Genomic DNA, 12855 nt, shown 5'->3' with positions numbered 1-12855 from the left:
TTCTCATGTTAAATTCACCAATGTGTTCCACTCATCCCCTAGAGAAACAGGGAATATGGGTCAGAAACAAAATTACATTTCGTTATTCCTCAGGGAAAATACAGCAAAAAGGCTATCAAACATGGAATACAAAAACATTTTACTCAATAAAATTGTTGTTTTTTTATTTTTGTTTTTTGTTTTTTACAAACATCTAAAATGCAATATACCACAACATATACAAATATATACACTTGAATAACTTGAGTCTGTGAAAAAATTGCATTTTACAAAAAACTTTTTTTTTTTACAACAATGAATTAAAATCTAAATAATCAGTATATTTAAGAAGGATGAGTTGTGTAATGTAGTTGAAAAATATATTATTATTCTGCAGGTTGGATAAATGAATATTCCTACTTAACTCATATATTCTCATATATTCTTCTGCTTTGATTTTGAAGGTTGAGAAGACTTTTTCAGTCCGATATAGTTTTAGATCTTTTGCTAAACGTATTTAAAGGCGAATTATTATTGTTATTAACATTAATTTATTCTAGTTATTGTTATGATAGTACAAGAACAAATCCCTGCAGTGCTAGATAAGTTGAATTAATATATATCATTATTATTATTATTATTATTATTATTATTGGTTGCAATAATTAAACATTAGGAATTTTTTCAACAAAATGTCCTATTTCTACATCTCCTCATAATCAGACTGAAATTATATCTTAAAGCTGAAAATACTCGGAGCGTATGACAATCATGGAGAAAAAAGAGAAAGAATGATACAGGATAATTCAGATATTTTTTTCTCTATCCATAGTAATATGTTTTATTGGCTATGAATTAAAATAAAGAAAATAAGGTGAATACAGTGCAATAGAAATATTTACAATTCTAAAAACATAGAGAGACTTGTTTAGAAAAACGTATTTTTATTTCTCTGATCCCCATCCCATAGTAAATAGTGATTCTAAGATCAATAAACGAAATTCGGGACAAATGGATTCATTAGCTGAATACTCTTGGCAAAGATCTCAAGACATGGATACAAAACAACATTGGTGCTCTATGACCAGATTGAAATGGGGCCCGGATATTACTAGACAGACCAAAAATACAGTGATGGTGGAAAGACAACTATCTATTACTAGATAGACCAATAAAACTCTGATCATGGGTGAAGGACCAGATATTCTTAGATAGACCAATAAATACACTGAGAATGGATAAAGGACCAGCTATTACTTAATGTATCAACTGTATTCTTATAATGGATAAAGGGCCACCTATTATTAGATACACCAATAATACACAGAGCATAGACCTGCTATTAATAATTAGTCCAATAATACCCAGAGAATAGACCAGCTATTACTAGACAGTCCAATAATACACAGAGCATAGACCAGCTATTACTAGATAGTCCAATAATACCCAGAGCATAGACCAGCTATTACTAGATAGTCCAATAATACCCAGAGCATAGACCAGCTATTACTAGATAGTCCAATAATACCCAGAGAATAGACCAGCTATTACTAGATAGTCCAATAATACCCAGAGAATAGACCCGCTATTACTAGATAGTCCAATAATACACAGAGCATAGACCAGCTATTACTAGATAGTCCAATAATACCCAGAGCATAGACCAGCTATTACCAGATAGTCCAATAATACCCAGAGAATAGACCAGCTATTACTAGATAGTCCAATAATACCCAGAGAATAGACCAGCTATTACTAGATAGTCCAATAATACACAGAGCATAGACCAGCTATTACTAGATAGTCCAATAATACCCAGAGCATAGACCAGCTATTACTAGATAGTCCAATAATACCCAGAGAAAAGGCCAGCTATTACTAGATAGTCCAATAATAGCCAGAGAATAGACCAGCTATTACTAGATAGTCCAATAATACCCAAAGAATAGACCAGCTATTACCAGATAGTCCAATAATACCCAGAGAATAGACCAGCTATTACTAGACAGTCCAATAATACACAGAGCATAGACCAGCTATTACTAGATAGTCCAATAATACACAGAGAATATACCAGCTATTACCAGATAGTCCAATAATACCCAGAGAATAGACCAGCTATTACTAGACAGTCCAATAATACCCAGAGCATAGACCAGCTATTACTAGATAGTCCAATAATACCCAGAGCATAGACCAGCTATTACTAGATAGTCCAATAATACCCAGAGAATAGACCAGCTATTACCAGATAGTCCAATAATACCCAGAGAATAGGCCAGCTATTACTAGATAGTCCAATAATACCCAGAGAATAGACCAGCTATTACCAGATAGTCCAATAATACCCAGAGAATAGGCCAGCTATTACTAGATAGTCCAATAATAGCCAGAGAATAGACCAGCTATTACTAGATAGTCCAATAATACCCAGAGAATAGACCAGCTATTACCAGATAGTCCAATAATACCCAGAGAATAGGCCAGCTATTACTAGATAGTCCAATAATAGCCAGAGAATAGACCAGCTATTACTAGATAGTCCAATAATACCCAAAGAATAGACCAGCTATTACCAGATAGTCCAATAATACCCAGAGAATAGACCAGCTGTTACTAAATAGTCCAATAATACACAGAGCATAGACCAGCTATTACTAGATAGTCCAATAATACCCAGAGAATAGACCAGCTATTACTAAATAGTCCAATAATAAACCCGAGAATAGACCAGCTATTACCAGATAATCCAATAATACATTTAGAATAGACCAGATATTAGTAGATAGGCTAATAATACCCTGAGGATAGGCCAGCTATTACCAGATAGTTCAATAATACCATGAGAATACACCAGTAATAATTATATAGTTCAATTTAATGCCCTGAAAACAGACCAGCTGTTGCCAGATAATACCCCAAGATTTGACCACCTATTCCTAGATAGTCCAATAATACAATGAGAATAGATCTATTACTAGTTTGTCGAAAAATACAATGAAAATATGCCAGATATGATTAGGTGGTCCAATATAATACCCTGAAAACAGACCAGTTGTTGCTCCATAGACCAATAATACACTGATAATAGACGAGATATTACTAGATTGCCCAAAATACCACGAGAATCGAGCAGCTATTACAATATTGATCAATAATACCCCAAGAATAGACCAGCTATTACCAGATAGTCCAATAATACCCAGAGAATAGACCAGCTGTTACTAAATAGTCCAATAATACACAGAGCATAGACCAGCTATTACTAGATAGTCCAATAATACCCAGAGAATAGACCAGCTATTACTAAATAGTCCAATAATAAACCCGAGAATAGACCAGCTATTACCAGATAATCCAATAATACATTTAGAATAGACCAGATATTAGTAGATAGGCTAATAATACCCTGAGGATAGGCCAGCTATTACCAGATAGTTCAATAATACCATGAGAATACACCAGTAATAATTATATAGTTCAATTTAATGCCCTGAAAACAGACCAGCTGTTGCCAGATAATACCCCAAGATTTGACCACCTATTCCTAGATAGTCCAATAATACAATGAGAATAGATCTATTACTAGTTTGTCGAAAAATACAATGAAAATATGCCAGATATGATTAGGTGGTCCAATATAATACCCTGAAAACAGACCAGTTGTTGCTCCATAGACCAATAATACACTGATAATAGACGAGATATTACTAGATTGCCCAAAATACCACGAGAATCGAGCAGCTATTACAATATTGATCAATAATACCCCAAGAATAGACCAGCTATTACCAGATAGTCCAATAATACCCAGAGAATAGACCAGCTGTTACTAAATAGTCCAATAATACACAGAGCATAGACCAGCTATTACTAGATAGTCCAATAATACCCAGAGAATAGACCAGCTATTACTAAATAGTCCAATAATAAACCCGAGAATAGACCAGCTATTACCAGATAATCCAATAATACATTTAGAATAGACCAGATATTAGTAGATAGGCTAATAATACCCTGAGGATAGGCCAGCTATTACCAGATAGTTCAATAATACCATGAGAATACACCAGTAATAATTATATAGTTCAATTTAATGCCCTGAAAACAGACCAGCTGTTGCCAGATAATACCCCAAGATTTGACCACCTATTCCTAGATAGTCCAATAATACAATGAGAATAGATCTATTACTAGTTTGTCGAAAAATACAATGAAAATATGCCAGATATGATTAGGTGGTCCAATATAATACCCTGAAAACAGACCAGTTGTTGCTCCATAGACCAATAATACACTGATAATAGACGAGATATTACTAGATTGCCCAAAATACCACGAGAATCGAGCAGCTATTACAATATTGATCAATAATACCCCAAGAATAGACCAGCTATTACTCGATTTCCCAAAATACCATGACAATACACCATTGCAAGATTGACCGATTATACTATGGAAATAAACCAGCTATTACAAGACAGTCCATAATACAATGAGAAATGACCACCTATTACTAGGTAGACCAATTATACCCTGAGAAAGACCAGCTATTACTAGATTGACCAATAATACCCTGAGAATAAACCAGCTACTACTAAAATACTAGATTGACAGATAATACTCTGAAATTATATCACCTACTACTAGATCGACCAATAATACCATGATAACAGACTAGCTATTATTAGATAGTCTAATAATACTCTGAGAATTGACCAGCGAATACTATATAATCCAGTAATAAATTGGGAATAGACCAGTTAGTACTAGATAGACCAACATTAAGCTGAGAATATGCCAGCTATTACTAAACAGTCCTATAATAACATGAGAATAAGCCAGCTATTACTAAACAGTCCTATAATAGAAACATAGAAACATAGAAACATAGAATGTGACGGCAGATAAGAACCATTCGGCCCATCTAGTCTGCCCAGTTTTCTAAATACTTTCATTAGTCCCTGGCCTTATCTTATAGTTAGGATAGCCTTATGCCTATCCCACGCATGCTTAAACTCCTTTACTGTGTTAACCTCTACCACTTCAGCTGGAAGGCTATTCCATGCATCCACTACCCTCTCAGTAAAGTAATACTTCCTGATATTATTTTTAAACCTTTGTCCATCTAATTTAAGACTATGTCCTCTTGTTGTGGTAGTTTTTCTTCTTTTAAATATAGTCTCCTCCTTTACTGTGTTGATTCCCTTTATGTATTTAAATGTTTCTATCATATCCCCCCTGTCTCGTCTTTCCTCCATGCTATACATGTTAAGATCCTTTAACCTAATAACATGATAATAAACCAGGTATACCAGATAGACCATTAATACCACGAGAAGGGACCACCATTGCTAGGCAGGCCATGTGTTACCCATTCCGTGTGTACACATGCTCTTCAATTGTTCTATAATAACTTTAACCCCTTAACGCCGTTACGGCGTTCCATGCCGTCGCGCTTTAAATGGGCTTTAAAGCCGTTGCGGCGGCATGGAACGCCGTAACGGTTTAAGCCCCCAGGAGCCAGCAACTACTCACCTCCGCCACGATCCTCTTCTGGGGGGCTGCCTGAGAGCCCAGGCAGCCCCCCTCCGGCAAATGAGGCCCCCGGGGGCCATGTGATCGCTCTCAAAGAGCGATCACATGGCCCCCTATAGCTGGCTATGGATCTGCCAGCAGGGGGACTGTTTGAAATATCAGACAGTCCCCCTGCTGGTAGGAGGTGTAAAAAAAATAAAATAAACATGTTTAAAAATAAATTAAATATATTTTAATATATATATAATATGTATATATATTATATATATAATATATATACATATTATATATATGTAACGTCATGCAACGTGTATTTTAATATTAATATAAGTATATAAATTAATATTAAAATACACTTAGAATGACGTTACATATATATAATATGTATATATATTATATATATAATAGATGTACATATATATATTATATATAAATACGTATAATTAAAATAATAAATAAATAAAATAATAAAATAAATAAATAAAATATTGAAACAAAATTTAATATAAATTATATATACATATGTAATTTCATTCTAACTGTATTTTGTTATTAATATATATATATCGGTAACAAAATACACTTAGAATGACATTCTATATATATCTATCGTTGTATAAAATACAAATAACCGCAAATATATATATATAGATAAATACATATAATTACAGAAAAGATTACATTAGTATACACGTATAATTTAAATACCTATAAATGCATATATATTAAAATTCTATGTGTATATTTAAATAATCTTTTAACGTAATTATGTGATTTGATTAATTAAAATTTGATTGACATGCCTGACAACACAGGGAGAAAGTGCAGAGAATTTAATTCGCAAGCACTATATTTGACCCTGTAACTCTCCAAGACACCATAAAACCTGTACATAGGGGGTACTGTTTTTCTCGGGAGACTTCACTGAACTCAAATATTAGTGTTTCAAACTGGTAAATTGTATTACAATAATGATATTTTAAGTAAAAGTGAAGTTTTTCGCATTTTTTACAAGCGAACGGCACTTTTATGGTCTATATTATTGTTGTAATATGTTTTACGGTTTTGAAACACTAATATTTGTGTTTAGTGAAGTCTCCCGAGAATAACAGTACCCCCCATGTACAGGTTTTATGGTGTTTTGGAAAGTTAGAGAGTCACATATAAGGCTTGCATTTCATTTTTTTCACATTGAAATTTGCCAGATTGGTTATGTTGCCTTTGAGAGCGTATGGTAGCCCAGGAATGAGAATTACCCCCATGATGGCATACCATTTGCAAAAGTAGACAACCCGAGGTATTGCAAGTGGGGTATGTCCAGTCTTTCTTAGTAGCCACTTAGTCACAAACACTGGCCAAATATTAGTTTTTTGCTTTTTTCACACAAAAACAAATATGAACGCTAATTTTGGCCAGTGTTTGTGACTAAGTGGCTACTAAAAAAGACTAAACATACCCCACTTTCAATACCTTTGGTTGTCTAATTTTTCAAATGGTATGCCATTATGGGGGTAATTCTCTTTCCTGGGCTACCACACTGTCTCAAAGGTAACATTACTAATCTGGAAAATTTCAATTTGAAAATGGAACGTTCTATATTTGACCCTGTAACTTTCCAAAACACCATAAAACCTGTTAATGGGGGGTACTGTTGTACTCGTGAGACATCGCTGATTACAAATATGCACATTTTTTTGCAGTAAAACCTAACAGTATTATGACATTCACAGCTAAAATGGCAGACGGAAATACAAATTAAAAAAAAAATCTTATTTTCTCACCTTTTTTTTTATTTTATTCATAATAAATTATGTTCCATATATGAATAGTTAATGATAGATTAAAGCCCTGTTTCTCCTGAACAAAATGATATATAATAAGTGTGGGTGCATATAATTTGAAAGAGGGGAACTACGGTTGAACAGACATATAGCGCAAATTCCAGTTTTTGTTTACATTTTGTTTTGATCAGAACGTGCACTATTGACTCCGTCCTGAAGGGGTTAAGCTCATCTTTCATGTTTATTTTTGTTATCTGAATATAATCCCATGACTTTGGATTTTCAAGGATGACTGGCAGTATGACATGTACAAGAAAAGCATTATGTATGAAAGGAATATATAACATTTAATTTAATTCAACAAAGGGCTTTTACAGTTAAAAACCTCAACCTCTACTAAAAATCCGGAGAACATGGTATTTTCAAATTGAAATACCAATGGTATACCCTTGAAAAAGAGGGCAATAATTGGATGTGGATATTGGAGATGGATTAGAATACTGTAATTTACACACCTGTTACTAAAATCAGTCTACTATAACTTCCTCGACTGAATGCCTTTAGCTTTTGAATTCTACTATGATAAACAATCCATTCACTAGTTAACCCTTTTTAGTTCCCGCAGTCATGCATACCATCTGTCAAACCCTTGTAAAATATACAGCCAACGACCACACCATTAAAATCACGCCAAGATATAATTGTACATCTGTAACAATTAGACAGAGAATGGCAGAAATAGATTGCTTTGTGGTGATAAGTTGGAGTGGTATGGCTCTATCTCTGTTATCAGACTGACAGTTCTGTTATAACAAGTGGCAGCATCTCAAATCCCTTATCTTTTCTTGTAACCACAGAATAGAGAGCTAAAGGATCACAGTACTGACTGCATGCTCAATCCTCAGTAGATCTAATTAACAGGTAGACTCACACCCAGGGTGCCTGGGATATTAGCAGACACCATAGAAACCGAGGTGCGAGCTCAGCCCTCACCATCTGTGCCCGCTTCTTTATTCAGCCAAGACAGCACTCTCTCTGTTTTATTGCAATAAGCTTAGCATGATAAACATTCTAACACATGAATTTTCTAAAAAAAAAAAAAATAATAGTATTAATAACAACAATTATTGAGCAAATGTTAATATCGAATACATTCTACAATGACAAACACTGACACCTCAGCAGATCGTGAAATATGGAATAAGTAAATAATATACAATTTGATCCTTTGGAATAATTAAGCTTTTCGACCATCTTCAAATGGATATTAAATGTATACATCTCATATTCGTTTTGTAATTGTTTGTTTCTTATAGAAATCCTAGACAGTGTTTACCACTAATTGTTTACATGTCAACATATGAAATAAAATTTAAAATAGAATTTTTCATGTAAAATTCTATGATGTATTTTTTTTCTATTAATCATTTTTAACCATTTGTCTGCTTCTTATTCCTGGTCTGGGATCTTCATTTTTTTTTTTTTTTTTAGAGTTGAATTGGGTTCACAGTACCTGTTAGCTGCTAATCTGGATGCTATATATCCTCCGGGAATTTGAGTGACAATGTAACCCCAAAAGAAAGAACCATGTATCATTCCAACTACTTCTGAGTTCCAATCAAATTCTGCTTTCTGCAGAGAAAAAAAAAAAGCAAAGTTCTTAATAAACAAGCCTGTCCTAATTGTTTCCTGATTTAATTCCCTCATCATCTTTGTCATTATATAAAACAGATTCTGCATCACCTTGCATTTTTTTTATTTATATAGCAAGATGGCTGCCATGGAAAGTTTAAACAAAATGGCTGAACTGATATGACTTTTTTTTTTTTTTTTAAAAGGTCACCTCATAAAATTGTATAAAATCGTATTTCTATCTTCCTGATATATTTCTTGATGGACTTGTAGGTTTTCTCAGTAATGCACAGTTGATAAATGGAGAAACCACCTCAGACAGAAATTTATTTTAATTATAATCTGTTTCTCTGTATAATTTATAAATATTGATAACTACTCAATGCCAAATTGGCTAAACATTCAGGCAGCAGCAGATGGCTTAGAAAATATTGGATTCTACCATTTTGACAAACTGAAGGGAAGAAGGATGAATGAATGTATTTGCTCACATGTTTGATAATTGTTCCTCCATGAATGGTGCTATTAGTAACCATATCCACGATAGCCATTCCAAGATTGCAACGAATCCCAAACGAGATACAGAAGCCTATACCACTCATAATGGCAATAATATACCTCCGGGGTAAACCAAAACAGGTGCAGTCACATAAAGGGGCTTTTTTCTCAGATGTTCTGAGTGGTTTCCCATCTTCGGTTAACTCAATATTTTCACCTGATTTGGGTTTTTTCTCCAGAACCCTTTGAAAAAAACAAAATAATTTATATGGTTATCAAAAAAACGACATTGTAAAAATGATGCAGTGTAAATTAAAAATAACAATTTTATGTTGCATTATAGCACAATAAAATATAAAATTTTAAGGTAGAATCGTAAATTTTGCACAAATAATAAAACGTATTGAATTCCTTTTGAAATGGTTAATTTGATAAATATCATTTATTTATTTATTGTTTTAAGGAAAAGAATAGTTTTCATACAGTTTTTGTTTGAACCTGTCATCTGAATTATTAATGAATAAATATTTAACACGTCATTTTAACCTGTAGTCTTTATTTTTTTTTTAAACTGAAAGGAGTAAATAAACTAATAGCCAAAAATGTATATGAAATGCTTATTGAAATTTTTGATCAAAATAATACATTGTGTGAGGGGAAAAAGAGACGAAAAATGTGAAACAACAATGTATGAGATAGCTAATCAATTTAAATGTTATAAATTGTAAATGCTAAAAAAAAAAAAAAACAATAGTTGCAATCAGTATTATTTTAAGAGACATATGTTGTTTTTACAAAAAAAAAAAAAATTTGGTAATGTAAATTGAAAAGGGCAGTTTTTATATGTATGCTTTACACGAATTATTTATGTTTATACATTTCAAAAGTAACAATTTGTATGTATTAATATGTATTTTAGAAGTAAATTTGAAATGTGATATGGCAATATTTGCTAAAATAGCAGAAAATAAGGAATTGCTTGATTGTGACATTTCTACAGAATAGTCTTAAGACTACACTGGCAAAACATCTTTGGGAAAATATAAAATTGACTATTACTTAAAAATGATAAAAATGACTAATTGAGAAGAAATATGTACTTAGACATTTTTGTATTGTTAGTTAAGATTTAGTATTACTCCGCAGCAAAATACACACATATTAAAACATTATTTTAACAGCCCTTAGTCAATTTAATTTTAAACACACGGTTTGAATGTTAAATATTTATTTTCTTTCTTGACATATTTCCCAATAGAACTTAAACATACTTATAAGTCTGCTAGATCTTATGTGGATTTTACATTGCAGTACTTGACATTTATTTTGTATAAAATATGTCTAAGACACGAAGCTGTCTGCTTATTTATAATTTACTTAAAACATCACATAAAATGTGTGGTTGTATGTGTGTGTGTGTGTGTGTGTGTGAAAAAAAATAAACATATATATATATATATATATATATATATATATATATACATACATACATACATATACACACACATACACATACACACATACACATACACACACACACATCTGTATATAGATATGTGTGTCTATCTATCTATCTATCTATGTATCCACACCCATATACATGCGTATCACTATAAATATGAATATTTATGTTCGTTGTAGATACGTGAGTTGTTCATCATGTTACTACACACAAATATGAAGAGTATATGAGGTTTAATTATGAGAATTGTATAAATATAAAAAACCAGCCATTTCTGACATAATTTCCTCAAATATGAAAATTTGATCAGAATGTTGTAGTATATTGTCCATGCAAAAAAAGTGAGTTTTAAAAAAAAATTTAATATAGTAACTGTTGTCTATCGAATGATGCTTATATATTCCCCCCCTTTTTATAAACACTTTGTTTATGCCTTTATTTGCACACCTACTATAAAAATAAATAAAAATAATTTTTAGAGAAAACTATATAGTGAATTTCTTTAATAGAGAGCAGAAAAATAGACCTTGGTAATGTTGTGTAATGTGAAACATGTTTAATTGTCACCATGGTTGAAATTGGGCGCACACTAATATTAAATATTTATAGGTACAGGGGAAATATTGCTCAGGGGATTCTACTAATCGGATACATGTCTCATTATCTTGGCAGATTTTAGGCTGATACAATATTTAAAATAAGCCACAGTAATAAAACATTTAAACATTAACACGTATGGTATAACTTACTATCTCCAATATATGCAGCTATATTCAACTGTTCTCAAAAGATGATATTGTTTTCTAAGTATTCCCTACATATATTGCATATCCTCATTAATCATTTATTAAAGTTTATGGACACTAGCAGCAATGTTCAAACAAACTGTCCAACAATACATACCTGTGTAGGTGACCAAGAGATTTTCCTGCAAAATTCTTCAGCCCTTCTTTACCAGGAGTTAAAATCCTTTGTTTTATTGAATCCATTATTGCTTCAGTGAATCTTGTGATTAATTGTTTAATTGTTAAGAGATAGAAAGTGGCAGATTCTCATATTGGTTATATCCCAGGGATACAGTAGGTGGCTAGCAGCAGCAATAGGTACAAGGTGAATGAGCCAAAGAACCAGCAGACACAGTTACAAGATGCTTCTAGCAGTGAGGAGGATTGTTGCTTTTCTTAGTGCAAGTAATGTCATTATAACACCACAGTGTGCAAACCTCCTCTCTCCTAGTACTTAGTCCTCCTCAAAGCTCCTTCACCATCAGCACCAGAATAAATCCCAATTTAAAGAAGATACAGTATCTCAGAACAGAGGAACAATGACTTCAAATATAAAAAGCTCCACTATTATTCTGGATACTGACTTGCATGACTTCGTGGCATTAATGAGCTGCTCAGTGTTGTTTAATTGACTAATTAAAGGATTTTCATGTTACTGAGAGGCCAGTTCATTGTATCTGTTCTGTCAGTACCATGGACAAGTCCAGACAGGAGGTCTTTGCCTCCCCTCCTGATGCTCCCTCTAACTTTCCAAGGGATTTTGGGGCGGGTCAGTGACTGCAAACCAGTTTCAGCATCTTCTGGGCTGGTACTATGGAAACCAGGGCATAGAAGGCTCTATCTCAGAGGAGGCTGCTATGCTAGCTTATTAAAAATTGAAGACTTGCACTTCTAGAGTGGAGATCTCACCCAAATAATTCTCATCCTCTGTTAGCAAGAAAACAGAATGAGCAGAGCAGCCATGGAGACAGGACACATAATGCATGGGAGCAAAAACTGGCAAATTCTAAATCAAACCTTGGATACAGAACCATTTTGAATTTAACAGAATGTTCTGCAACTGTATATATAGATTTGTAAATAATAATAATAATAATTAAAAAAATATTGTATTTTTTTTTCTTTGAATGTTTTCTGTTTGTGATAAACTGTCTCTCTTTATAATATATGATACATAGAT

The 12855-nt window shown here is 32.8% G+C and overlaps 1 protein-coding gene across 1 annotated transcript in view; it reads right to left on the bottom strand.

Annotated features, from left to right (window-relative positions):
• The window catches only part of SLC17A6 (solute carrier family 17 member 6), a 53938-nt gene extending 41443 nt beyond the window's left edge, over window positions 1–12495 (bottom strand). Inside the window, exons 1-3 of the mRNA XM_063437358.1 lie at window positions 11794–12495; window positions 9422–9671; window positions 8812–8930 (exon numbers count right to left, since the gene is read on the bottom strand). Of these exons, the coding sequence (XP_063293428.1) occupies window positions 8812–8930; window positions 9422–9671; window positions 11794–11879 (455 nt within the window). The 5' untranslated portion in view covers window positions 11880–12495. The remainder of the gene's footprint in view (window positions 1–8811; window positions 8931–9421; window positions 9672–11793) is intronic.
• Between the last annotated feature and the right edge of the window lie 360 nt (window positions 12496–12855).

Source organism: Pelobates fuscus, chromosome 12 (genome assembly GCF_036172605.1).
Source record: "Pelobates fuscus isolate aPelFus1 chromosome 12, aPelFus1.pri, whole genome shotgun sequence".
In the NCBI taxonomy this organism is placed as follows: Eukaryota; Metazoa; Chordata; class Amphibia; order Anura; family Pelobatidae; genus Pelobates; species Pelobates fuscus.
Note: the sequence above shows the minus strand (reverse complement) of the source record. Positions and strands in the feature narration are given on the sequence as shown.